This window comes from Rattus rattus, chromosome 18 (genome assembly GCF_011064425.1).
Source record: "Rattus rattus isolate New Zealand chromosome 18, Rrattus_CSIRO_v1, whole genome shotgun sequence".
In the NCBI taxonomy this organism is placed as follows: Eukaryota; Metazoa; Chordata; class Mammalia; order Rodentia; family Muridae; genus Rattus; species Rattus rattus.
The window spans coordinates 25,920,731-25,947,177 of NC_046171.1; the positions used below are offsets into that span (position 1 = coordinate 25,920,731).

A 26,447-nucleotide genomic window follows, 5' to 3' on the forward strand; every position below is an offset into this window, starting at 1 on the left:
TATGATGATGTCAAACGTGATGCTGATGCTACAGTTACAGACACAGCCCCCGCTGGCGCAGCCTCTCTGATTCTCTCTCCCTCTCCGCGTCCAGCGCTGGGCTTTTTCAGACAAGTGCATCTGCTAACCAGGTCACATTTCAGCCACGACCCACCCTCCGTCAGTCACTGGAGTCAGACAGCAGGAGGAGGGCTGAGGAGGACCGCAGCGCTTCGCCAGCAGCGCGGTGGAGGGAAGGACCTCAAATACTGCTGAAGTCCAGACGCCCCCCAGGTCCAAGCCCAGACCACGATGCGCGCTCCGGGATCCGGGCGGCTGGCTCTGCCGCTGCTCCTCCTCGCCGTAGTCGCTTTGGCTGAAGGCGACGCCAAGGGGCTCAAGGAGGGCGAGACCCCCGGCAATTTCATGGAGGACGAGCAATGGCTGTCGTCCATCTCGCAGTACAGCGGCAAGATTAAGCACTGGAACCGCTTCCGAGACGTGAGCGTCAGGGCGCGGAGGGCCGGGCCGGGTGCGGGTTGCGGGAGGGGAGGCCGGAATCAGAGACCCTGCGCGTGCTGGGAGCCGCCGCCGGGTGTCGGAGCCGGAGCCTCTTGGGCCTGCCCGGCTAACTGCGCCAAGAGTAAACAACACCGAGAGTCCCAGCCCGAACCCCTCCGGTGCTCCCGTAGCCACCGGCTTTGGGACCTTTAGTCCCGCAGCCTCCGGGAGAGTCCTAGACGAGAACATGCTCTAGGGGCGCACGCTCGCGACGGGGTCTGCCCGGTGGCGTGGCTCGGAGCAGGAGTGCGGGATGTGGGGACCCGGGCCCGAGCTGCTGCTGCTGGGCCCCGCTTGTACCCCCACCCCCACTCCCTTGCCATCGGTCCCCGGGCTAGGCCCCTGCCGGGTGAATGCTGCAGACTGCACACACCGGTCTTGGCAGAGGGAACAGATCTGGGTGGGGCCGACAGGGAAGGTAGCGGCCACAAGGGTGTCTGTCCTCCATCCCCACCTAGGGCTTCGGAAGAAGGGGACAGAAGGCTCAAGGACTGAGCGGTGGCCAGGGCTTTGAGTTTGGGGAAGGGTTCCCCCAATCTCTTAAAAGATTGTGGAAGGCGTGTCCATAATGGGGCGCCTGGGGGTGGGGGTGCACAGTGAAAATGCCGGAGCCAGAGCCAGGGTAGGGAGGTTGGTTTTCCTGAACTAGTCTCGGCGGTGGAGCAAGGAGACCCATCCTTGGTCCGGTGGGCGTGAGAAGCAGAAGCGAGAGCCCCAGGAGCTGGGTTGGGGTCCCTGGCGGACGCCCGCGGCAAGCGGACTTAACCTTGGGCAAAGCTTTGCGGGTGGGGGCGGGGAGGAGGCTGCGGACCGGCCGGCGCCGCAGCTCTGTTTACCCGCACCTGTAGATCAGGGAGGGAATTGGAGGCGCGTTCCCTCCCGCAGGGCAGCCACGGCCGCCTCGCAGATGGTGGCGTGGGCAGGGGTGAGCAAGGGAGGGCGTGGCTGCGCCCTGGGCACCTCAGAAAGCGATGGGGTGAGGGTGAGCCCTGAGATGTAGAGCGCCCCTCGATCTGGCGCTAGCTGACGCCCTCCTCATTCCGCAGACTCTCTGATTTGACCCACCTAGTACAGGACAAGTCACACCATGACTGTTCTTACTTCTTAAACTTCGAGCATCCACAAGATTTTTTTTTTCTTTTTAGATGTTTTTCTATTCAACAGTTTTATCCTGTTTCAGAATAAAGAGAGAGCTTGCTTTAATACCGTAAGGTGCACGGCTGATAAGGCAGCTGCAGGTCGTTACTGAGAGAACAGATACCCAGTCAGTGACCAGGGGTCTGGGGAAACGCGTGAACGCACGTTAGAGGATGAAGAAATGGTATTTACAGTTTTTCTGCCTTGAAACCGGTCGGGGATATCTGTTTAGACATTATTTTCAAACATGCATAAGGCACCCAGACACGCCATGGGAAGAGGCAGAGGTTCGGATGGTTTTGTTTTCAGTCAAAGTGACATAATTTCATTAGTAAAGGGAAGGAACCACCATAGGCATCCAGACCCCCGGACCACATAGTGGGCCCCGTTCTCCATCTTTGCCGGACCAAAGGCCTTCCCCAGGCACCTGCAGGCCCAGCCCAGATTAGCGCAGTCTCCTGCCACTGTCCGCAGTCCAGCAATGAGGGGGCAGCAGCAAGCTGATCCTTCCGGAAGGAATCCATGTGTCACCGGTCCCGGCCTCCCTCTGACTTCCCGGCTGCCTGATCTGCCTGGGACTAGTGAAGGTCAGATGGAAAAAGTACTGCTTCATCAGACCAGTGAGGGCTTAAAAATCACAGGTTCTTCTTCTCCATCCACCCGGCTTCCAGCAGCCAACACGGTGGGTGCCAATGAATGCTTGACTGGCTTGACCCCCCCGCTTAGGGCTGCCCACCTGTCTCCCTGTATTGGTGCCACCACCACCCCCATCAGAAGAAAGGCACCAGCATTAAAACCACAGGACCAACCCCTGCAGGATTCACAGAGAACACGGTGGCGGTGGCGGAGAGGGGGGATTTGTGCTTTGAAAACTCCGATTTTTCTCTAAAGCCCAAGGGGGGGGGTGGCTGCAGGAGGATGGGGTCTGGGATGGAAGTGAGACAAGAAAGGCAAAGGGGGGGGGGCTCAGCCTTGGGGAATCTGTTGGCAGCTTCTCCTGAAAGGCAGAAAGGAGGCTGCTAGCTCAGAGCCACTACCTTGCATAATTGTAGCCACGCCACAGGGAGAACAGTGCCTCGTGGAGTTGTGTGGTGCACAGACTGTGCCTAGGGACCCTGCCTGTGCTGCATTCGCTTCCCGTCCCACCCTAAGATCTGGGGCCTCCAGTCAGACGCCATAGAACAGCTCTCTATATCCATCTCCACCGGGTCAGCGCTTCTGAAGAACAGGAAAACATCTCTTTGGGAGAGAAAAAGGAACAGTTTTTGAGGAGTCCCTAGGGGACTCCCAGGTTGAGTTTGACTCTGGTTCATAAGTGATCACAGATGGCATAGGGCCACCTGTGTGGCTGGGTAACAGAGGGGCAAGGAAGAGGCTGTGCTCTGGGAACAGGATCCAAGGCATCAGGGACATGGATGAGGGGCTATGTTATTGAACAGTTGACAGATGAGCAGGGAAGATGGAGGAGATCCTGTCAGAAGAGTCCAAGGTAGGAGAAGCTCTAAGGTGTTGCTTGGACACGGGATTGGCTCGGCGAGAAGGGCCTTCCGCTTAGCATTCTCTCTGTGGGCAGCAGGATTATCAGAGGCAGGCTTTGCCAGCAGAGTAATCCTCCCCTCCAGTGGGCACCGGGCTCTCACATCCTGGTTCCGTGGGTCTTTTCTAACGCCCGCCACTCTTCTCCCAGAGAGCAGCAGATTCATGACGGAGTAACTAGGAAGTTGTGGCCTGAGCCTGGCTCCATGGCTCCCAGGTTCTCTGCCCAGGGCAGTCTTACGCTATTCACGAGTCCTGCTCTTCCGTGTTCTTGCATCTGAATTCACTCCCTGCAGAGCTGGGTCAGACTTGCGTATGGGTCTTGGAACGCAGCACGCAGGGCCTCATGGTTAGGAGCACTTGAGAAGAGAAAGCCATTACACTGTATCTCTAGGGTCGGCTCGAAAGAGCTTGGCTGGGAAGAACTGACTGTTCTCTCTCTTCTTGGCTCTTCTCCGCTTTGCACTCCACTTCCATTAAATTTTAATTATATTTGTGAGTGGTGAGCATAGTGCTTGGCACCCAGAGGCGCGCTGCTAATCCATGCTGAGTCGGGATGGCGGTGAGCCTTCCGAACTCGCATTGCCGCTCGCGCCTCTCCACGACCCGAGACAGTTGTCCCTTGATCGTCGATCCTTGTGTGGTCAAAGGCACGGAGACATTGTGTGAGTGGTTTACTTGGAGGATCCACAGCTGGGAAGTGGCAGGGCTGGGATTTCACTGTTGCCTTGTTCCTCTGAGACAGGCTCATGGATCCCAGGTGAGGGCTTACAAGCACACACCACTGTGCCTGGTTTCTCCAGCACTGAGAACTGAACTCGGGTTTCTGTGCGCACCAGGCAAGCACCCCACCAACTGAGCCGCGCCTCCAGCCCCAGAACTTGGATTTGAATCCAGGTCATGTAGTCCGGCTTTGTTTTCAGGATATCTGGCGTTCCTCATCTCGACTGAATCAGGGAGGAAGGGTCAACTGTGTCCCCTGGCTAGTGTCCTATCAGCTTCCAAGGCTGTCTCAAGAAGAGGCAGCATCTCCTTGGAAGGATGACAAAGACCCAGTGTCTTCAGCAGCCTGGTCCTAGCCTAGTAATAACCAAAGAGGGACAGGGAGGGACAGCTTGGCCTGCACTCAGGTTCTTCCCATGAGATGTCAGGCATGGAACGTCTGCCCTTCAAGCCTCAGCTTCAGATTGGGAGGCTGATGTGAGTGTGCGCTGAGGAAGCATATCCCAGGAAGACAGGAAGCCATCCCCTGCAGGCCACCTTTGTCATACGGAAAGGAGTGGACAGACTACTGTCTTTAGAGCTGGCCCACAACCTTCCTCATCCTTTATGTCAAGGATGGTACAGCAGCGTGATTAGTTCCCGCATCCACTATGGATCTGTGTATGCGTACCTCGGGCTTCATGGTGATCCTGGAGGCTGCAGGTCAGGGTTTCTCCCTGCTGACCGTGTGCAAGTCCCAGGTCTTTGTGCACGCCAATAGGCCAGTAACATGGGAAAGCAGCAAAGGGGTTTCCAGAGGACCGTTCCCTCCTGCTCCCAACTCCTAAGCCAGTGGGAGTGCGTATGCACATGCTGTGAGGGTGTGGGCTTGTGAGAACCCCAAAGTGGGTCAGAAGGGATTCTATAATTTGGGTTTGGGAGTAGGCCAGGTCCTTCACTGGCGGCCGCCGCCGCCGCCTCCTCCTCCTCCTCCTCCTCCTCCTCCTCCTCCTCCTCCTCCTCCTCCTCCTCCCTCCTCCTCCTCCCCCCCCCCCCACCACCACCACCACCACGACGCTGGTTTCTGACTCTTCTCCCACCAGAAGGTTGGCATCTTCAGAACAGGGCAGCATGGTGATGGATTTGAGGGCTCGGCAGGATGCTCAGCCTGGGAAGAGAGGGATGGAAGAGGTCACTTGATGCGGATGCAGGACTCTTCTCTTGTCTCCCAGCCATTCTCAGGGGACAGATGGCCATGACACCTCATTCTCCACCAGGTCAGATCTGTGTAAGGAATGGGAGAGCTCAGTCCCGCCCGCCTCAGGCCCCAGGGGCCCAGGCCAGATGCTTTGTTTCTCTTCCTATGGGGAAGACAGATTAACGGTGCGGACCTGAGGCAGATGCACTGCCTTTTCGGGCCTCCATCTTCTCAGCCGTTTAAGGCACAGACTAATGAGCGTGACCCACTGAACTCTGAGCGTTCTGTGACCCTAGGAAAGTGGTACAGGAGCTCACTACGTACGTAGATCAGGCTAGCCTTGAACTCACAGCCTCTGCCTCCTGAGTGGTGGCATTAAAGGTGCCCAACTCCTCCACTGTTTCTTTCTGTTTTTTTGTTTATTTGTTTGTGTTTTTATTTCTTTGAGACAAGATTTCTCTGTGTAGCACTAGGCTGGCTTCGAACTCACTGCCCCTGACTCCAGAGTGCTGGGCTTAAAGGCCTGCTCCACAACACCTGCTCCTCTCACTGTTTCTCTATGGCACGCCCTAGATGGGCGGGCACAAGCAGCTTTACCTCTTGTAGTCTAGACCAGAAAGTCCTTGATCAAGATGCTGGTTCACACTGGCAAGGGCTTCCTTCCGGTTCCGGCAGCCTCCTGGCTGCATCCTCGTGAGCTTGAGCCCCTTTTCCTCTTCTTTAAAAAAATGTTCACGTTAGCTTATGTGTGGGTGATTTGTGTGCATGTGTGTGTGTGTACATGTATGTGCCTGGGACTGGAGCTACAGACAGCCATGAACCCTCATCTAGGTGTAGGAAATGGACGCTAGGTCTTCTGAGAGAGCAGCCGGTGTTCTCTCTCCAGACCCTTTTGCTCCTCCCTTGTGTGGATTCTGATCTCATCATACGTGTCTGTCCTAGTGACTTCATCTAAACCCAGTTGCTTCCCAAGGCTGTCACCACCTAATGCCATCTCACACTGGGGTTCAGGACATCCGTATATGAGTTTAGGGAGGGGTGGAACCCAGACATATAGCCTGTAACATAGTCTCTCCCCTCCTCTCCCAGGGCCCCGATGAGCCACATTAGGGCTGTGGATAGGGAAGCCCTAGGTGTGGGCCTAGGCCTGGACACTGAGTTTAGTTACTTTGTTGAATCAGGTATCATACGGTTCTAGGTTGGATTCAAACCCATCAAAGCTGAACTCATCCTCCTGCCCCAACTCCTGAGTGACTGGAGTAGTGAGTGCCCTTAGGAAACAGAGTTTGAATAGTGTTGTGCTCCCCTGGGCTCTGGGGTGGGCTGGGCTCTGATAGTCAACATTTCGCTGCAGGGCCAGCCCCTTTCCTCACTGCTCATTGGCCTCAGGCTCACTTGGCACTTGTGGGTGCTGCCTCAGGGGCTTGGCTCTCAAGGGCCCTTCCGCTGAAGCAGTTAATGTGTTTGTCACTTTTCTCCTGTGATCTGTGATCCTCAGACCGATCTCCTCCTGTTGCATCCACCCCCAGTACTCTTCAGTGTGTTGTAGGAGCTCCACACAGTGGAATGTTCACACAGTGGGAAGGGACAGCAGGGTTGGGTCCCACCCCTTCCCATCATCCTCTAAGCCCCCACCCCTACTTGCCAGCTACAGCTCTGGGCTGGGCTAATTTGTTGTGTGTGTGTGTGTGTGTGTGTGTGTGTGTGTGTGTGTGTGTTCCTTTCAAAGTGATGAGGACATAAGGAAAAGGGGTCCCAAACCTCTTTACCCTCCAGGCCCCTGGGCCTGTGTATCTATACTTGACTGAAGGCAGCTGACGCCCTGGCTCCAATGTACTTGTGTGGAGCATGGTGGAATTATTCACCCCCACCCCCATTCCGTTCTCATTTCTTCATTTGAGAGCAGAGCCCCAGGTCCTCACCAGCTCTGAACCCCCATACCTTATCTATGAAGAAAGGGGTCCAGAAGGCCAGGTGCCTGAGGCTCTGTCCCAAGTTTCCTCAGCTCATGGCTGGGGTCTTCCTTAGAGATTGCCATGGCAACCTTGATTTATCTCTGGTGGTTCAGTTGGGAAACCAAGGCCTGAGACATGGTTCAGAATAGAGCCCAGACCCTTGGCCTCTCTCCTCTTCTCCACCCACTGCGTGTGAGTTCTTTACACACTGCTGGGTGTAGGATCCAAGGCCTGAGTGGGTGAGGGTGGCCCAGATCCTGTTAGAGTCATGGGAGGTCATGCTCTGGCCTCGTCTGGCCTTGGCAGGGGTGTGGGTGCAGGCATACCTGAATGCAGGCCAGGCTCCTGGCATGCAGGGAGCAGTGAGAAGCACATTTTTACCTTTGGAGGAAATTCCTGAGAGGGAAAGAGAGGTGGGAAGCAGCGTCTCCTAGATGCCTGTCTCCGTCTGTTTGCCCAGGTCTCACACAGTGGACGCAGCCCTGTGAGAGAGAAGCAGGTGTTTAATGATGCCCCTCCCAGCCAGCCCTCCCTTTTGCTGAGGTAGAAGCTGGTGCCAAGCAGCCTCACCTCTCCCCTCCTGAACCCTTTCCATGGCTGTGGTTGTTTCTTGGGGGAGACAGGAGAAGGTACCCTATAAGGCCCCCTAACTCCGAGCCTTCCCCGGGGGGAGGGGCATTCCTGCACCATTCACGTGTGCTCTGGTATGAGGTGAAATGGTTCTCAGATACCAGGCCTCTTGGAGCTTAGGTGAGGCCTGGCCCACTTACATTTTTAAAGATTTTTAGCTGGGCAGTGGTGGTACATGCCTTTAACCCCAGCACTCAGGAGACAGAGGAAGGCAGATCTCTGAGTTCAAGGCCAGCCTGGTTTGACAGAGCAAGTTCCAGGATCCAGGGCCACACAGAGAAAGCCTGTCTTGAAAAACCAAAAATTAGAGATTCTAGATCTATTAAGAAAATGGGGAAAAAATGTCCTAACAGAATTACAGAAGCCGAGTCTCATGATGAACCCGTGCGAATGCGCTGTGACAGTCGCCTCGCCGTGAGACGTTGGCAGAAGTCGATATTTGTGGCCACTTGAAACCTGGGTTCTGTGGTGCTGGTTCCTTCCATCATGGTTCTGAGCATTGCAGAGAGCCCTATTTTACCAGTAAGGAAGTAGAGTTTGTCCAGGGCAGGTGACCCTTGCCTGGAATCAGAGGTAAAGCCACGCAGGAACCCAGTACGCTGACTCCACGCGGGGCATCGGGGTGAGGGGTCGCTTCCCTCACCATACTGCTGCAGAGACGGCGAGTCTCTGCTGGGTTCCCTGCCCCCTCCTCCTCTGCCCGCTGCTAGCGGAATTGATTGGGTTAACTCAAGCTGTGAAGTGAGCTGGCGATTTGGGTGCTAATTAAAATGACAGGAAGTAAACAGCCTCCAAAATACCCAGCATGCGCCCCCTAAACCCACCAGGCCTGCGCACTTCATCTTTCCCCCAGCTTGGTGCAGTGGGCCTGTCTCCATGGCAACTGAGCTGAGCTGCAGAGATCAAAGCAGGAGCTGGGTTAGCTCCAAACCTGCAGAACCTGGAGCGGGTGAAGGATTTCTGGAAAGAGCCTGGAGAAAGGAACCCCCACCCACCCCAGATATCTCACCCTCTGATGCCAGCCAGTTGCGTCCCCTCCCCCCGCCCCCCCCCGGGACTCCCTGAAGCGTGTTTACGTGGCAGGAGAAACTATCATGGCCTGGGATTGGCCTTCCCGGTTCCACTTGACCTAGGTCTTCATCAGCTAACACCTATGGTGTCCTGGTTTGGGGGTCCGTATTGTGCCATGCAATTGCATGAGGTCCTCTATACGTCACTTAATATCCCAGAGTGCCACACAGAGATAGCAACATAAGTTTCTCTTAGGGCTTCTGTGAAGAGTAAACAAGGCAGGAGCAGGAAGTACTTAACTTCGCTTCCCCAGCAGTACTTGACGTGAAGACGTAGCTGTTGTTACTAGCGCGGTTACTCTGTACTGGGTGCTGGGCAGGGAAGTTGAACTTTATGTGGTGCCTTCCCTTAAGGAATTGGATGTGTAAATAAGGCAGAAGAAGCAGAAACATGTGGCTGGGTGTCACCAGAGCAATGCTAGACTCTCCAAGGTAGGCTAAGCAGGCAAGGGCGGGGTTGGAAAAGAGAATGCAGGAGCTGGGTTATGACAGACAACTGGTCTGGGTCAGACGTGAACATATGTGCAGAGTGGAGAAGGCAGCTGTGCCTACTGAGGGATCCCTGGGTGGACAGTGGACTCGGTGGCCAGACACAGACGAAAGATGAGCCTTCTTCTGGAGGTGTTGGGGAACCAGGGAAGGGTTTCTAAATGAAACATTTATAGTGGTCCCCTCCTTTCCTATAAAAGCAATAGATGTTCATTGTAGAAAAATTTAAGATGGGGAGGGGGGTGATACTAAACTCATTCTGCATCCCTGCCCTGCAGAGGAAACATCTGATAGAAGTAATTTTTCTCTTAGTCTGTTTGTCTGCCTGTCCATCTGTCCACCCTTGTAAATAAACGAGTGCAAACTGCTCTGGTAGTAAATAGGACACACGTTAGAAAGAACACAGCAGCCTGGGAAGGGTGAATGCAGAGCCAAGAAGGGATTCTACAGGGATTTCAGCTCGACTGTCTTGAAGAACTGGTGGGGACTGGAGAGGGGTGGGGGTAGGAAAGGAAGCAAGGGGGCTTGGAGAGGGCAGCGTGACACTCTACATGTATTCGAAGCTCCCTCAGGGGGACAGAATGGCTCCCCATGGCTCTGGCTAGAGGTGAAGAAATCAGACATAAGCCCAACATCAGAAGATGCATGGGCGGAGAGGGGACCATAGCTGTGAGCTCTAGCCTACTGGCCTTTACTCCGGCTGTCCAGAGCTTGACCAGAACCAACCCTCATCTTACGTGTGCACTGGGAGACTTACACAGTTTCTCCCTCCAATGACCCTGGGCCCGTGTGGCACAGGGGAGGAATTCTAGCTTTTGTGGATAAGAGGCATTTGACATTCTCCTAGGGAAAGGCTCCCCAAGCCCTGTCAGGTGCAGGTGAGTCACAGCAGAACCATAGGACATCCTCTTTGCCCAGAAGACCCAGGTACCTTTGTCTGATTATTTCTCAGCCACTAATAAGCCCACTTGGGTGCCATAAATAGACATAGTGCAGGAAGCATGGACTTCCCAGTAAGCCACAATCCTCTTCATCAGCCTGAAGATGGTCCTGGCTCCCATCTGACCTCAGCGATTCCCCCAGAATGACTGTTCCTGTGATGCCTGTCGCCCCTCCCTGTGACCCCTGTGGGGAACGATTAGTCTCACATCCCCACTGGACTCTGTTCCCCAGCAATGACCCCTCTTTCCCCAACTTTCAGGGGCACGTCACCTTTTCATCTCTCGCCCCTATTTTCTGCACCCGAATCTGAGTCTCTGATTGATATAACAGCTCCCATGTGGGGCGTGTTTCTCTGAGAGAGGCCAAAAGAGAAGTGGCTGAGCTTCAGAGGCCAGGAATGTGCCTGGGGCACTCCCAAGGGGAAGCAGGGACCCTGGGTAGCTGCAGGGTCTCCTGTTCCCATCCCCCTGGCTGGCGCTAAGTTGCAAAGGGAGTATGAACTAGGCATCCCTCCAGCCTCTCAGCAACTGCGCAGTGGGGTCACCGGACTTGGTACTGCTATTCAGAAAGACCTCCTCTGTCCGCAGAGTCAGCATGGAGGCTGCCTCCTCCTGGGGAGTGGGGCACAGCATGGATGGAGTCTTCAAAGCCCTCCCTACTACCCCTTGAGTTTCTAATCAGACATTCTTGGCCTTAAGCTTTAAGAAGCCACTTTGTACTGAGTCCCAAGGATTCTACAGTGGGTTTTGACTGAAGTCTGTGAGTGGACTCCAAAGCCCTCAGCTCCAGAGTGGCAGGGTCACAGGAGATGAGAGATCACCTCAGACCCCCCCACTGTGGTGTTTTAGCAGGTGGCTGGGGAGGGCACAGATCTTGATGGTCAAAGACAGCCAGTTCACATCTGCCCCCCAAACACTAGACAATCGCAAGATCCTCTGTCCTTGAAATGGGGTCTCAATATGTAGCCCAGTCCAGCCTTGAAGTGGATATCCTCCAGCCTCAGCTCCCGACTGCTGGAATGGTAGGCGTGCAACACCATACTCCCCCCTCTTCCACTTTACAACCACACTGCTCCCATTTCCCAAGGGGAAAATGGGAGCAGCGGGAGACAGTCCCTGAGAAAGGCTGGTACCTCCCTCCTTCCGCCCAGCCTTGGTCATCGTGGCCGGCCTCAGCTATTTGATCGTTCTCAGCCTGTTTCCCGTCTTCTGTAAAGCAGGCTCCGGGCAGAGGACCCCTGCACCCCAGATGCTGTTGAACAAAGGCTAGAACTGAGCTGTCATCCTTTGCCTGCTCCCGCAAGAGGCCGTGTGTGTGTGTGTGTGTGTGTGTGTGTGTGTGTGTGTGTGTGTGTGTGTGTTTATCCTGTGGCTTCCAGAGCAAGCCCTGAGCATTTGGACCCTGGTGACCTTTCTCCTGTCTGATCCTGAGCCCAAGGACTGGGAGACACCTGGCTCCTTGGGCATCCTGTGGTGTCCAGGGTGAGGAGAGCCAAGGGTTAGGGCAGGGGCTCAATGGGAGAGACAGAGAGGCAGGCAGAGACATCCTGAGAGCCAGGCCCTCCCTCCCTCCCTCCGTCCTCCCCTCCCTGCTCTCCCACCCATCTCTTAATACCTTCCCTATCTATGGAAGAGACAGGAAGGCTGCACGAGTGTGAAAGCTGGAGGCTGTTCACAGAAATGGGGTCTGCTACTTCATTTCTGGATACAAACCATCTGGCACTGGCGGATGGCCTCAAGTGGCCCCGTGTTCATGTGCTACACATCTGTATGCTTCTGTGCAGAGCCAGAGAAGGAAGGAGGAGGAATGTGCACACCTGACTGCATACACATAACACACATGCATGCACACACACATGATACATGCTCATAGGCATACATACATGCACCTAGGTAGGCCCGAATGAATGGTATTTTTAGTTTGACCATTGCCTGCTTGGCTTTGCCCTGGAAGTTTTCATTCCTGCTGTCCTGTTACCTGTTGGTTTCCAAAGCCCTCATGGGCATCTCTTCGCTGTTTGCCCCCGTTGTCTGATGCCAGTACAGCCCCCTTAGACATATGTCCTCTTCTCCTGGGTATAACAGCTAAACGCCAGGTCTATGCCACACTCACCCCTCCACCTCTCTGAATGGGATATGGCAAAGACTAGGATGAGTTGCAGGTGGCCACATGTGGTTTCTCCTCAGTGTCCCGTGCAGAGAAAGCTGGTGGTTGGTTCTTCAGGATCCGGAAGCTGCTCCTATCTGCCCGGCAAGGTTTCTCCCAGATACTCTGGAAGCTGTTTGAGGGCCTTCAACAACCAGCCCCACCTCAAAGGACAGAGAAAAGAGGCAAAGAGTGTTGGTGCTTTTGTGCAAGGGAGGCGGGCCTGTGGAAAGCTTTTCTTCTTCTGGTCAGGCTGGGGTAGTTGGGCCACCCAATGCAACAGAATGGGAAGATCTCCAAGGGCCTTGGTCTCAGAGATCCCACGAGGTAGTGGGAAGAGAGGGCTTTCCTGGGCATCCGAGACCTGCTTCAGTGAAGGTGGGATCTGAGTCACGTAATGGCACATCTCTGACTGTTCTGGTTTCTTCTGCCCGTGAAGAAGAAGCTGGCTCATGTGACCTGGAAGGACCTTTCAGGTTCCCCTGGACCATAATGATCAGGAAAACCATCACCGTAGGCACTGTTCCCTTCCCAGTGGGCACCATCTGAGCTTTGTCGGAAGGAAGGAACCCTGAGCAGACACCAGCTTTCCTGTGGCTCTTCCTCACACCTCCCTCACGGGGTGGGCAGGTGACGGCAGGGTCCGTGCCAAAGAAGAGGCCGCAGCAGGAGAGACTGGGTGCCGTTTCCAGATACCCCGGGCAGAGGCACAAGAAACACCATTTCCAGGCAGTACAGCCCCCTCAGACATCTGCCTTGGTATAGAGCCAGGGCTGGCCTGGGGTTTATTGTCAGCTCAAAACCTTGGGGCTTACCTTACACTTCCACAGTACAGTTTGTGTGCATGTGTGCAGAAGACACAGGAATACAGGCCTCTAATTGGTGTTGCTGGGGGTGCTGGGTCTCTAGACTCATATCACAAAGTAGACCAGGGATGCCCGGGTTCTGAGAGTGGGCCTCACAGCCACGTCTTTCTTCTTCTCCCCTCTGCTGATTTCCTGTGGATCCCACGGTGTTCTGTCTTCAGGAGGTAGAGGTGAGTACAATCCGGGCCTCTTCCCTGGCCAGCCATCGGTGTGGAGTGGGAAGTCCCGTGTGGGAGAGACTGGAACGGGTTCTAGGATATCGCATGTGGGGAGGTTACGGGCGGTGCCTGGGTGGGCAGCTGTGGAAACGGTGGCCCAGGCCTCTCCCATCCTCGTCTCTTCGGTTGACCTGAGATGTAACTGGGGCCCTTCCTCCCTCCCACCCCTCTGTCCCTTCGCAGGATGACTACATCAAGAGCTGGGAGGACAATCAGCAAGGAGATGAAGGTAGCATTGTCCCTCATGTCCCTCTGGGTATGGGGGGAGGAGTCCGGCACCCATGGGGACAGAGGAGCGGTCACCTTGGACACATGACCTGAAGTCTGAACTCTGGTTACCGAGGGCTGCTGGAGAGAGGCACCTCTGGGGTTGGGCTGGGGCTCCTGGGTTCTCCTCGGGTGTTCAGGGTCCTGACCTTGGGTCCCCACAGCTCTGGATACCACCAAGGACCCCTGCCAGAAGGTGAAGTGCAGTCGCCACAAGGTGTGTGTCGCTCAAGGCTACCAGCGCGCCATGTGCATCAGCCGCAAGAAGCTGGAACACAGGTGAGTGGCAGCAAGGAGCCCCAGGAGGGGCTGTTCTGCTCAGAAGGTGGGGCTCCATGGCCCTGTCCTTACCTAGGCATCTACTGTTCCAAAGAACGTCGCTCACGGTCATCCCTCAGAACAGGGACACGTGACCACATTGTTTCTGAGCAGTGGTCCTCAACCTTCCTAACGCTGCGACCCTTTAATACAGTTCCTCATGTTGTGGTGACCCCCAACCATAAAATTACTTCTCACTGCTACTTAATAACTGTAATTTTGCAAGTTATGAATCATAATATAAATATCTTTGCTTCCTGATGGTCTTAGGTGACCCCTATGAAAAGGTCATTCAACACAGAAGGGGTCTTGACCCACACGTTGAGAACCACTGTTTCAGGGCGTCAGGGCATCCACCATTGGTTCTATTGGATTGGTTGGGTGTGGCTCTGGGTCTGTGGTAAGAGAAGACGCTCTAGACGATTCTCTTTTAGGTCTTAATGGCCACCAGCAAGCAGAAGGCAACTTGGGCAGGAAGACATGGCCCCTGAGAAAAGACAGAAGAACCTGGAGGGAGCAGATTCCCACCCTGAGAGATGTTTCTGGGAGGAGGGGATGTCTGAGGATAAAGGAGATGGTATTTGTGAAAATGCAAACTTTAGGGTTCCGTGCAGGAAGCACTGGTGTTGGAGTGTTCCCCTTCCCACTTGTCTCCTGGCTGTTGGTTGGAGGTGTGAGTTCCTAGTCATTGGAAAGCACCACAGGGAGCTTTGGGTGTCCTCAGCTTCATCTCCTGGCTACTGGCTTTCCTTAAATGAGGGATAAAGGGAGGGAAAGTGGGAGGGAGGGAAGGGAAGGGGGGAGAGAGAGAAGCAGAAAAAGAGACAGAAACAGAGATAGGAGCAGAAACAGAGAGACAGAGACAGAAGCAGAGACAGAGACAGAAGCAGAGGCAGACAGAGAGTGCCACATCTTACCAAACACACTCAGGACCTAGAGAGTCACAGCTCCTCTCTGACCTGGGTGTCCTGGGTGTCTAAGACAAACGGGTTAGACCAGATCACCTGAAGCCCCTGTTCTGACATGTGGGGATTTCACGAAATATTGAAGACTAGCTTCTGAGGCCTGTGGAGGAGGAGGAGGCGTTGAGGCCCATTTTGGGGGTTTTATACCAACTCTTCCATTTTGCAAATGTTAATGAATTCCTCCACTGAAAACCATAACAGTGACTACTGGGTGATTAGACCCAGAGATTGACCAAGCCAGATGTGGCCCAAGACTTCTGCTTTGGTTGACCCCTCGTGCAATCAGACCTGATATTCTCTCTGTGAAAGGCCAACTGAGGGTCCCTGTCCTGCCTGGTTGGTCCATTTTTAGGAGCTGGTTTTGATGGGGGGATTGGGTGACGAGAGAGGTCGGGAGCATGGGTCTACTGTAGGCTGCTGGATTGGACTCCTGTCGGGCAATGTCTACTGGACCTTCTGCTAGGAATCTTTTTACCCCCAACCCCACATCTCCCCATCCCCACATCTCCCCCGTCCATGTTCACAGGATCAAGCAGCCTTCTCTGAAACTCCACGGAGGCAAAGACTCCATCTGCAAGCCCTGTCACATGGCCCAGCTAGCTTCCGTCTGTGGCTCCGATGGCCACACCTACAGCTCAGTGGTGAGGAGCCTTGGCCATGTATGGGGTGGAGGTGGGGTGTCCCCAATGCCACGGGGAACAGAAGGACCGCTGACTGACCCCTCAGCCCCCACAAAGGTTCCTAGGATTAGTATGGGACTCTGTCAGTATGTTCAGTGCAGCTGTTCAGCCCTGGTCAGGGTGAGCTGACCTTTGGCAGGCAGAGGGCAGGGAAGAGATATGAAGAGATGTTTGGGCAGGTAATGTACGCGGAGAAGCCAGGGAAAGGCTCACAAAGGTGCTCAGAGGCCTGGATGGAAGGAGGGGAGCTCATGTGGTCAGTTGCTAGAGAGAATGAAGAACTTCTACACTGAGGACTTTATGCTGAACAGCCAGCAGAGGGCGATGTGGGCAGGACACTGTCCCCATCAGAAGAGGTAGGGAAGAAGCATTGCAGGGAAACAGGTCCCTACTTTGTGGAATTTTGAGAGGAAGAACGGGATGATGTCTGTGAAAGCATTTTGCAAACTCAAGCGTTCTAGGGGAGCACAGGTGATGGCTAGTAACATTTCTAGAAGTAAACACTAGGGTGTTTAGCTAGGGTTGAGTTAGGAGACCCCGGGTGTTTGTGTCTTGTTTTTTTCTTTTTCTATTTTCCTGGTGTGTGTGTGTGTGTGTGTGTGTGTGTGTGTGTGTGTGTGTGTGTGTGTGTGTGTGCATGTGTGTGCATGCATGTATGTATGCATGCGTGCATGTGTGTGTACATGTTTACATGTTTGCATGTGTATGCACATGTGTGTTTGCATGTGTATGGGCCCAGGTTGATGCTGGAACTTGTTCTCCATTGTTCTTCCTTCTTAGTAATCAGGTTAGGGTTTCTCAGTTAAACTGGAAGTCCACCATATTGCTAGTCTTGTCAGCCAGACTCTTCAGGCTGGAGGGACAGTTGGGTCCACAGGGTTCTACCTGGCATTTCTGGGAATTCGAACTCGGATTCCCGTGCTTGTGCAATAGCACTTTAACACCGACCATTGTCCCAGCCCTGGAGAGCCTTTTGGTTGGCATAGGATGCAGGTGTAGGATAAGAGTTTCCTGCTCAGGTTAAAGTTACTGAGGGGGCACAGGAGACAGCACAGAGGAGTTGAGAGGAAGAGGAGGAGAAAGAAGTGAGATGCAGATGAAGAGGAGGAGGAAAACTGTCCTGCAACAGAGGACAGGCATCTTATGGGCAGGAAGCTGCCAGGAAAGGTCCAGGAGGTCTCGCTTCCACCTCAAGCTCATGGCCCTGGGCGTGGCCATGGGCCTCCCTTGGCCTTGATGTGCATTTCAGTGTTAATTTGGGCCCTTAAAATTGGTTGTCCTAGAGAAGAGGGAGTCTGTATACAGACTCCCCTTAGCCAAGTGATCTTGTCTCTAGTTAGCTGTGATTGGTCAATAAAGATGCTAATAGGCAATGGTTGGGCAAAGGAGACATGGGTAGAGTTGAGGTTTTACAGGCTTGGGTCAGAGAGGTCCACCAGGGGGAGAAGGAGAAAGAAGCAGCAGCCATGGGTTAAAGTCAAGAGAGCATGGCCCTAAAGGTTGCCCTGTAGAACTAAGAGCAGATAAAACATAGTAAGTAATAACTTGGGGTTGTCCATAAGAGAGTAGATTATAACAGAATAGAGGGTGGGCAGCTGCCCAGCACTTGTGCTGCTTAAGACTTATTATAGATATAAACACCGTGAATGTGTATTTTTTTAATCCTTGTCTACTTCCAGAGGAACTCAGTGATCAAGGCGGGGTAGAATCCCGGGCTGGGGTTTTAATAGTCACTGCTACACTGATGTTCTCTAGCAAGCCCAAGCCCCTTGGCCCTTCCTTCGAGCGGTAGGAATTCTCAGGGCCCCTGGCTGCAGGCCCCGTAGTTGAGCCCCACAACCTAGCCTGAGCTCTGTCGCGCAGTGCAAGCTGGAGCAGCAGGCGTGTCTGAGTAACAAGCAGCTGGCGGTGAGGTGTGAGGGCCCCTGCCCCTGTCCCACGGAGCAGTCTACTGCGTCTACCACCGACAGCAAGTCAGGTAAGAGAGTGTGACCAAAGCTAGACCCGGGCTGTTGGGCCTAGCCAGGAGGCCTGGGCATCCTTCAGGACTGTAGGATAGTTTGCAGAGTGGGAAAGCACTGTCGGCCATAACAGGAACCTGTATAGTTTGGGGTCCTCGTAACGGAGAACAGAAAGCTGGGGCTTCGTCTCTTTTTTCTTCCCTGGGTGTTGGAGAAGTGGGAGAGAAGATGGTAGGCCCCCTGCAAGGAGGCTGACTAGACTTTGAGTGGGAGGGAGGGGAAGAACGAGGATGGGGAATGGGAGGGGAGGAAGCTCCTCCCACTTCCCTCTTTTGCTTCCCTTAACATCGCCCATGCTCCCAGCCTGCTGCTTCACCCCGCCCAGCCCTAAACCTCTGCTCTGTCTTCATTGCAGAGACCTGCACAGGGCAGGACCTGGCCGACCTGGGGGATAGGCTCCGTGACTGGTTCCAGCTCCTTCGTGAGAACTCGAAGCAGAATGGCTCAGCCAGCAGCTCCTCTAGCCCTGCAGGTGGCATGGGGAACTGATTCTCTGTCTGGGTTGGGGTGAGGTGGGGAAGACAGGAAGGGGCTCAGCAGACAGGTGTCACAGGGCCAGTCCACTTCTGTCCTCTCCCTTTCAGATTCCAAGCCCACGATGTGAACCCCCAAAGAGCTTTACCTTGCAATAGAGTAGTTGGTTGGCTTTAGCCATGATAAGATGTGGGTGCCATAGCTCAGTCCCTCCATGGGGTAGCCAAGGAAACTGAAGAAATGCTGTTTTGTGGGCCCGAGGATATAGCAGGGAGAGCTTGGCTGGGAGAGCACTGCCGAGCATACTCACAGCCCTGGGTCTGATCCCCAGTACCCAAGACATATCTTCGGAAAGGCTTGTAAACTAGGCTTCAAGTGGTTCTGTTACGGTTCTGTGTGGGGGTAGAAGCAAAGGCCTTTGGCTGTCCTTTACTTTCCCTCCGTACCCTGAGGTTAAGTTTCAGACTACCTTGACTCTGAACAGAGGTCTGGGGCTGAGAAATACATAGAAAGATGGATGGACAGACAGATGGACAGCAGAGCCTACCTGAATTCTAGTCTCCCCTCCAGGGTTGGACAAGAATCTAGGGGCCAGTTGCAAGGACTCCATCGGTTGGATGTTCTCTAAGCTGGACACCAGTGGAGATCTCTTCCTGGACCAGACAGAACTGGCTGCCATCAACCTGGACAAATACGAGGTCTGCATCCGCCCCTTCTTCAACTCCTGCGATACCTACAAAGATGGCCGCGTCTCTACTGCTGAGTGGTGCTTCTGTTTCTGGAGGGAGAGTAAGTACTGCCCGTGGCTCTCGGGCACCGACTTCTTCCTCCCTGTGGGGCTCAGCTCCAGCTCTAGCCTCTCTTTTGGAGTCCAGGAGCCTCTTACATGCTTGGGCTCAGAGCCTTCTCAGCTCATCTTGCTGTATCCATCCAGGCTTCTCTCACTGATTAGAACCCAGGGTAGGGACCTTCACATGTACAACACATGTGAACTCGCAAATATGTACACATACACATAGACACACAAACATAAGATAAACACACATGTGTATAAGTATGAATGTGATGTTTCAGGGGCCCCTTGGAGAATCTGAGTGGGGGTGGGGCAGGGAGGGTCTTGAAGCCAACGACACAGATGTCACATCTTCACCCCAGACAGGAGATCGTGTAAGTCATCATTAGCGCACACATGAAGGCTTTTTTTTTTTTTTTTTGAGATAGGATTTCATACACCCCAAGATGGCCTGGAACTCACCATGTAGCTGAAACTATAGGCATGCACCAACCACACCTAGATTTTTTTTAAAAAAAGATTTATTGGGCTGGGGAGATGACTCAGTGGTTAAGATCACCGAGTGCTCTGTCGCTGTCTTCAGACACACCAGAAGAGGGCATCGGATCCCATTACAGATGGTCGTGAGCCACCATGTGGTTGCTGGGAATTGAACTCAGGACCTCTGGAAGAGCACTCGGTGATCTTAACCACTGAGTCATCTCTCTAGCTCCCACCCCAGTTTTTATTTTTATTGTTTCTCTTTCATCTTTTGGAGACAGGGTAGCATGTAGACCAAGGTGGTTAGAACTCACTCTGTATTCCAGGCTGGCCTTGGACTTGTGGTATTGTTTGTCTCCTGAGTGCTGGGTTTATAGTGTGTACCACCACGCCTCCTGCTTGGCATCTGTCAGCCGTGTGTGCTTAGATCCAGAGCAGGTTCTGTGCTTAGAAATCACCTAGGCCAAGGGGCAGCTGATGGAGAAGGTGAGGTCTCTAGTGAGCTGCCTGGCCAGCAGCTGGGGTAAGCCCAGTGCCTCTGCTGACCATGGTCAAAGTGAGAAGCATCTGCAACCAAAGGCCAAGGCTTGGCTAGGGCTCCACCATGTGCTAAGCTGGGGTCCCAAATAAGTGACCCACATCCTTGTGAGTTCACTTTCTGGGAGATAACAATGTCTAACTCCGAGGTTCTGTGAGCACAAACTAAGGAAATCTGGACCCACAGGACCACGGGAGTCACGCCTCCCTCAGTGGTGCCGAGGCTTAAGACCTTTTCTGTCTTCAGTGAGCTGACCAGCCTGCCTGCTGCCTGTGCTGCCTCAGTGTATCCACTCCCCAGGCTGCTGAGGTCCATCCCATGTCTTCTGAAGACGCAGAAGGCTTAAGCTGTCCTGTTTTACTATCAGGCAGACATCTGGTTTGGAAGGCCATGGTCTCCCCAAGGACCCAGACGGTAGAGACAGGCCGCCAGTTATGTTCAGGCCCAGGGGTTAAGTCTAACATCTAATCTGTTCTCCTACGGTTTCTCAGCCTGTGGTGTCTGCCTGTCCCTACTGCCTCTTTTGAATTTTGTTGTTGTTGTCATGTGGGTTTGTTTGTTTTGATTTTTGAGACAAGGACTCACTATCTGACTGTGGATATCCTAGAACATTCTATGTAGACCAGGCTAGCCTTAAATTCATAGCTATCCACCTGTCTCTGCCTCCAGAATGCAGTAGTTAAAGGTAGGCACCACCATGCCCAGCTTTCTTTTGAACTTTTTAGCTTATCCTGTGAAAGCCAACACCCTCAGAGAACCTTGGGGCTCTTGTGATCCTTAGCCTCTCTTAAGCAGCGATGGCCTCCCTTAACTGGACGCTGGGTGTCTTCATTGAACAGCCTTACCTCAGTTTGGGGATCCTAGTAGGATTGGGGCGTGCCACCACCACCCTGGTGTGGCCTGATGAGAGACCAGATAGTTTTGTTGCAAAGCCCCCTCAAAAGGTTCTACGTTTGGGGGGCTCAGTGTGTTTTCAGCACCATGGGCCGATCCTAAGGCTGCTTCTCTCTACAGAGCCCCCCTGCCTGGCAGAGCTGGAGCGCACACAGATCCAGGAGGCAGCCAAGAAGAAGCCAGGTAAGGAGGGGTGCAGAGGAGGGAGCTAGAGATGCTACCCTGCACTTTCTTGAGGCTCAGAGGTTTCAACTGCCTTGCTTTACAAGGAACCTAGAAGAGGCCCCTGGCACAGGAAAACATCTTTCCTGGTTTCATTGGCTTGATAGGCAGGAGTCTCCTCAGGGAGTATGTTTAAACACTTGGGCTATCCAGACCAGGGCAGGAGAACCCTCTACTTACATTCACTGGAACAGGCGTGTGTCTGAGGCTGGAACGGGACCCCCCCTCTGTGGGAGGTGCTCATTCATATTCTTTTTTTTTTTTTTTAAGATTTATTTCTTATATATAAGTACACTGTAGCTGTTTTCAGACACACCAGAAGAGGGCATCAGATCTCATTACAGATGGCTGTGAGCCACCATGTGGTTGCTGGGATTTGAACCCAGAACCTCTGGAAGAGCAGTCAGTGCTCTTAACCACTAAGCCATCTTTCCAGCCCGCTCATTCATATTCTAAATGAACACCTTGGAGAGATGAGAGAGACCCAGGTCAGACTTGGTCAGAACTGATGGACCAGGCAGACAAGGTTCTTGGCCACATAAAGCCTTCGTCGGACAGCCTAGCCATGGGAACACTCAGCATGTAGAGTTGGGAAGAAAATTCTCAACTCAGACTGCTGTGTAGGGGCTGAGGGAGAATGCAGGTGGGCATAAGTCTCCTGAGAGGCCAGTAGAGATCTTTCTGGGGCACTAGCCTTGGAAGGGGTGTGGGTTATATCTTGAGGGAGGGTAATAAGCCAGGCACATACACTGATGACATCAGGAAAAACCTTGAGGTCTCAATAAAAACCCAACTCAACCAAACAAACAAAAACACAGGGCCTTGAGAGTTACATGATTGGACGCACAAGACCAGCACATTGAATGAGCACCAAGTCCCCAGAGCACCCATAGGACTGTGCTGACCAGGCCTACTGGCTTCCAGCCTTGGTAAGGAAGCCACTCTATTCCCCACTCTAGCGTACCTAAATGCCACCCTGGTTGTCTCTGTGGTTCTTGTCTGCCCTCCCTGCTCCCACCCTGTCTAAAATGTCTCAGAAGATGCCTTGTGGACAGTCTGAGGGCCTGAGCAAAATAAGTCCCGAAGAAGGAAGAGAAACTCCACATTCCTAGCTGGAGACAAACCAAGAGTGGGATCAAGCTTTCTAACATGTGAGGGCAGCCTGCCCTCCAAGATGGAGGCCGTGAGACTCAGGAAACAGCAGCACTTGATAGCATCTTCAAAGGAGCCAGAGCATGTGATACAGGGATGCTGGGGAAGGGAGGTCTTCCGGTCGGTAGTCCTGAGTGTCTGGTGTCTTAAGGGCTGGGCATCGGTACCAGGCTGGCCAGGTTCTCAGGCCATCTAGGCCCTGCTCACCCACTCCAGAGCCCACACTCCCACCTCTTGCCCTAACCCTCAGGTATCTTCATTCCGAGCTGTGATGAAGATGGTTACTATCGGAAGATGCAGTGTGACCAGAGCAGTGGTGACTGCTGGTGCGTGGACCAGCTGGGCCTGGAGCTGACCGGCACACGCATGCATGGGAACCCTGACTGTGGTAAGGAGCATGCGGCTAGTTCTCAGGGTCACGTATGTGGGGCAGGACTCCAGGCTGAGGGAGTAGATGCCGCGTGGAGGTTCCTTACTGGCCTTTTGCTTGTTTTCCCAACAGATGACATCGTGGGTTTCTCCGGGGACTTTGGAAGCGGTGTCGGCTGGGAGGATGAGGAGGAAAAGGAGACAGAAGAGGCAGGCGAGGAGGCTGAGGAGGAGGAGGGTGAGGCGGGTGAGGCAGATGACGGAGGCTACATCTGGTAGATGGCCCTCGAGGGCCTCGGCAGGCCAGGGTGCCGACGGCCAGAAAGACAGGCCAGAAGAGACCTGGACAGCAGCAGGCAACTTAGCAAATGGATCCGGAAGTCAGCGTGAAGGACCCTGGCTCCAGTGGGGACTGAAGAGTGTGGCTTGTGTGACTGGGGTGTGTGTGTGTGTGTGTGTCTGTGTGTGTGTGTGTGTCTGTGTGTGTGTGTGTGTGATGTGAGTCACCCAAAGGTCCCTTCCTTCCTATGGTTATTTCTTTCCCGTTGTTATCGATGTTCAAATGCACACTTTCACACACATGGACACACCAACAGACCAAAATCAATGTGATGTGATGCCCCAGATCCTGTCCCTCAGCCCAACACCTCGACCCAGGTCCTGCCCTGCTCAATCAACCTTACCCCCTCCTGCCTTTCTTCCTTCCTCTCCTGAGGCCAGAGAGGGAGGGCAGGAAGCTGGAAGCTGAGCATCCTCCCCAAATCGGGCTGATTTGATGTGAAAGCCCCACCATGGTCTGTGGTGGTGAGGCAGGACCTGTTCATACAACAAGGCTTACCCTTCTGCTGACATCCAGAGAGCTGCTCGCGGGTGTGTCCAGCCATGGCCTCTGGGCTGTACGTGGCTAAGGATAGCTATCCATGTGGCCCAACACAAAACAGGAAACTTACTTAAAACATAGGGTTTTTTGGTTGCTGCTTTTGGGTTTTTGATAATTGGATTGGGGAGTTCTTGAATGTGGGCTTCGTAGATGACAATACTCTGTTACAACGTCAAAAGGTTGGACACACCCGATAGATTATCTCTTAGCCTACTCCCGAGTAACCAGAGATAGCCCACAGAACAGGCAGAGACCATGAGGCAGAGGAGGAGGGTAGGTCCCCTGATACCAGGCCTCAGATTAACCCAGTCAGCACCTGTTGCCTCCTGGGGCTCTAGGCTGCTTTCTTGGCAAATGGGGGCTGTCATCATGCAGTTCAGCTTTGAGGGCTTGCAGCCGTGACCTCTGTTTCCTGGCGAGAGTCCCCTTGTCCTAAGGAGCAAAGGAACAGAAAGCAGCACACGTCTGCCCACCTCCTCCCTGACCCTCAAGGAAACGATCCCCTCTTGTCCATAGAAAGGTATGTCTGAGATCCTGTGAGAAAGCATCAGGAAGCTGTGACTTCCTGTGCCCAGAGATAGTCCTGGAGGAGAGGCCCCGATACCTTAGTCCTCTCAACCATGGCTTCCCTCTGTCTCAAGGGTCTCCAAGATGGCTCTACTAGAGCCATGCCCCAGACTCTAAAGCCCCACCACATATATGAATAGAGAGCAATGTATCAGAGGGGACCACACTGGGCAGCTAGGCCCTGAGGCCATGCCTCAGTGCGAGGGGCTTTTACCCAGATGCCCTGTGGGGTTTTGTGTGTTTATTGCTTCCCACCGCACCCCTTCTCAAAGGAAATTCCTTAATATATTTGATGAAGAATTTCTTACCTGGACTTGGGCCACTGATACCCTTTGGTACGTGCATGCATGCGTGTGTTGTGTGTGTGTGTGTGTGTGTGTGTGTGTGTGTGTGTGTGTGTGTGTGTGAGAGAGAGAGAGAGAGAGAGAGAGAGAGAGAGAGAGAGAGAGAAGAGAGAGAGAACACCGAGGGCCACCCTGATGGCCAGGGAGAGTGAGGACAGCCCCCTGTGTGGTGGAAGGCTGGGCAGCTACTGGGGTTCTTGTGCTGGGGTTTCCAGGACAAAGCCCCAGTCTGGCTGTCCCCCAGCATCTCAGGGGCACTAGCTGGTTACATCCACTGAGTGTGAACTTTAGGGAAGAGCCTCATCCTTCCCAATCCTTCCCGCCACCCTGGAATGGCCACCTTCCTTGTCATCTCCTGGGGCAAATACAGAAATGCCACTAAGCTCCATAAAGTGCTTCTCATTCCACAACACAGTTCTGACTCTCCGGGTGACTGTCCCCTGATCCCATCCCCTTCCTCCTCCCTCCCTTCCTCAGGCCTCTGCAACCATCCTCTGGTCCCTGGCTCAGTCACATCAGCCCTCTGCATTGTAGAAGCAGCCATCCCTCCTCCTCCTCCTCCTCCCCCTCCCCCTCCTCCTCCAGCTGGAGTTACTTGAAACTTCCTGCTCTTGCTAGGACGGAGTCTGATTCTTCCTCTGCAGGATTCCCAGAACATCCCGGGTAGCTGTGAAGGATTTCAGACTTTCTGGGGTGGGGATGGGGTGTTGTGGAGGAAGAAGCATCCCCTTCTTTCGCCCCGCCCCACTGGGGGGCGCTGTGCTCTGTGTGTCCCCGGATCTTCTGGTTTTGTATCTGACTTTGTAAATATGTTTTAGGAAGAAGGCAGAGGGTGTGGAGCTTGACTGTGGCAGGCCTCAGGGGTCCAGAAGTTTGTCCCCCTCTAAAGCGTCCCCCCCATACCGCCCTTCGCCCCCACTGAGACTGAGTCTCACAAGGGTAGACAGAGCAGCTGTCCCTGGTGGGGCCGAAGGTCCCCAAGTAGCTTCTGGTTTCCTCAGGAGCGAGGTCCCAGGTCAGTCCTAAGGCCTCATCCTTGAATAAGCTGCCTACCCAGTTCCCCATGCTCCTGCCTGCTCTCGCTCCCTTGCTATGGGCAGGAGAGTTAGGGCTGTGCTGGAAAGAGTTCAGCCAAACTACAGCAGCACCCCGCCTTGCCGGGCCCTGGAGCTGCCCTACTAAGACCCTCCATAGCCCTTGGGTGCTGGGAGGGATGGCGTAAGTTGGGGCAGTTTGAGGTTGGAGGGAGTAAATGTGCCTTGAGAGACACTCAGAGGTCCCAGGGAGCTCTGGCAGGAGGCAAAGTTGGTGAGAGAGTCATGGGACATCTTGACTTCCCTCCAGTGTTTCATAGGAGTCCACGTGATGGGTGGGCACAGGTCCGTCCTTACTCCGGCCCCCTCCCTCCCCTGGTTTGGGTTGGTACCCGTCTGGCCTTTCTTGAGCTTTATCTGCTTTCGGCTTCTCCTCTAAGTGGGTAGGCGGGGTCTTTTGATATCGGCTCCCCAAAGCCTGAGCCCACAGGCCTGGGAGAGAACCAGGGACCCGTCTTTGACACCTGGGTCATCACGAACCCTTCTGCCTGCAGTTGTCCCAAGGAAGGACCTGGGGGTGCAAAAGGAGATTCAAGACATCTGTAACAAGTCAGGCAGAGCAACCCGCTTCTTAGCCCGTGTCCCACTTAAACTGAGCTTAGAGTTAAACATTGTGGTCAAGTGCTTGGGTTCCGTCTGTAGATTTAAGTGCTGACGTTGTATTTCCCAGTAATCTTAGATGTCTTTTGAAAAACTGAACAAGTGTTAGACCTGTGTGTGCGTTGGTGGGCACTCAAGCATCCCGTGGGTGACCCCATTCTCTCCCCTTCCTCGGTGACACATCCACTCCTGCCCCGCCCACCCCCACTTGCCTCCACCCGGGGCCCCTCACTTTGCTGTGGTCTTTATCTGCCTGTTACTCAGCCTAAGGAAACAAGTTCACTCTACACACGCATAAAAGAAAGCAAATGTTATTTTTAAGAAAATGGAAAATAAAAACTTTATAAACATCGCCTGCCGA

At 53.9% G+C, this 26,447-nt stretch overlaps 1 protein-coding gene across 1 annotated transcript; it reads left to right on the top strand.

The window, feature by feature from the left end:
- Spock2 (SPARC (osteonectin), cwcv and kazal like domains proteoglycan 2) lies at positions 1-26,447 on the top strand. Its single transcript, XM_032888398.1, has 11 exons — positions 1-486; positions 13,372-13,380; positions 13,612-13,657; positions 13,860-13,974; positions 15,505-15,619; positions 17,522-17,636; positions 18,035-18,151; positions 18,724-18,942; positions 20,979-21,041; positions 22,483-22,620; positions 22,735-26,447. The coding sequence occupies exons 1-11, from the start codon at positions 292-294 to the stop codon at positions 22,878-22,880; spliced, it is 1,278 nt and encodes a 425-aa protein (XP_032744289.1). The 5' UTR covers positions 1-291; the 3' UTR covers positions 22,881-26,447.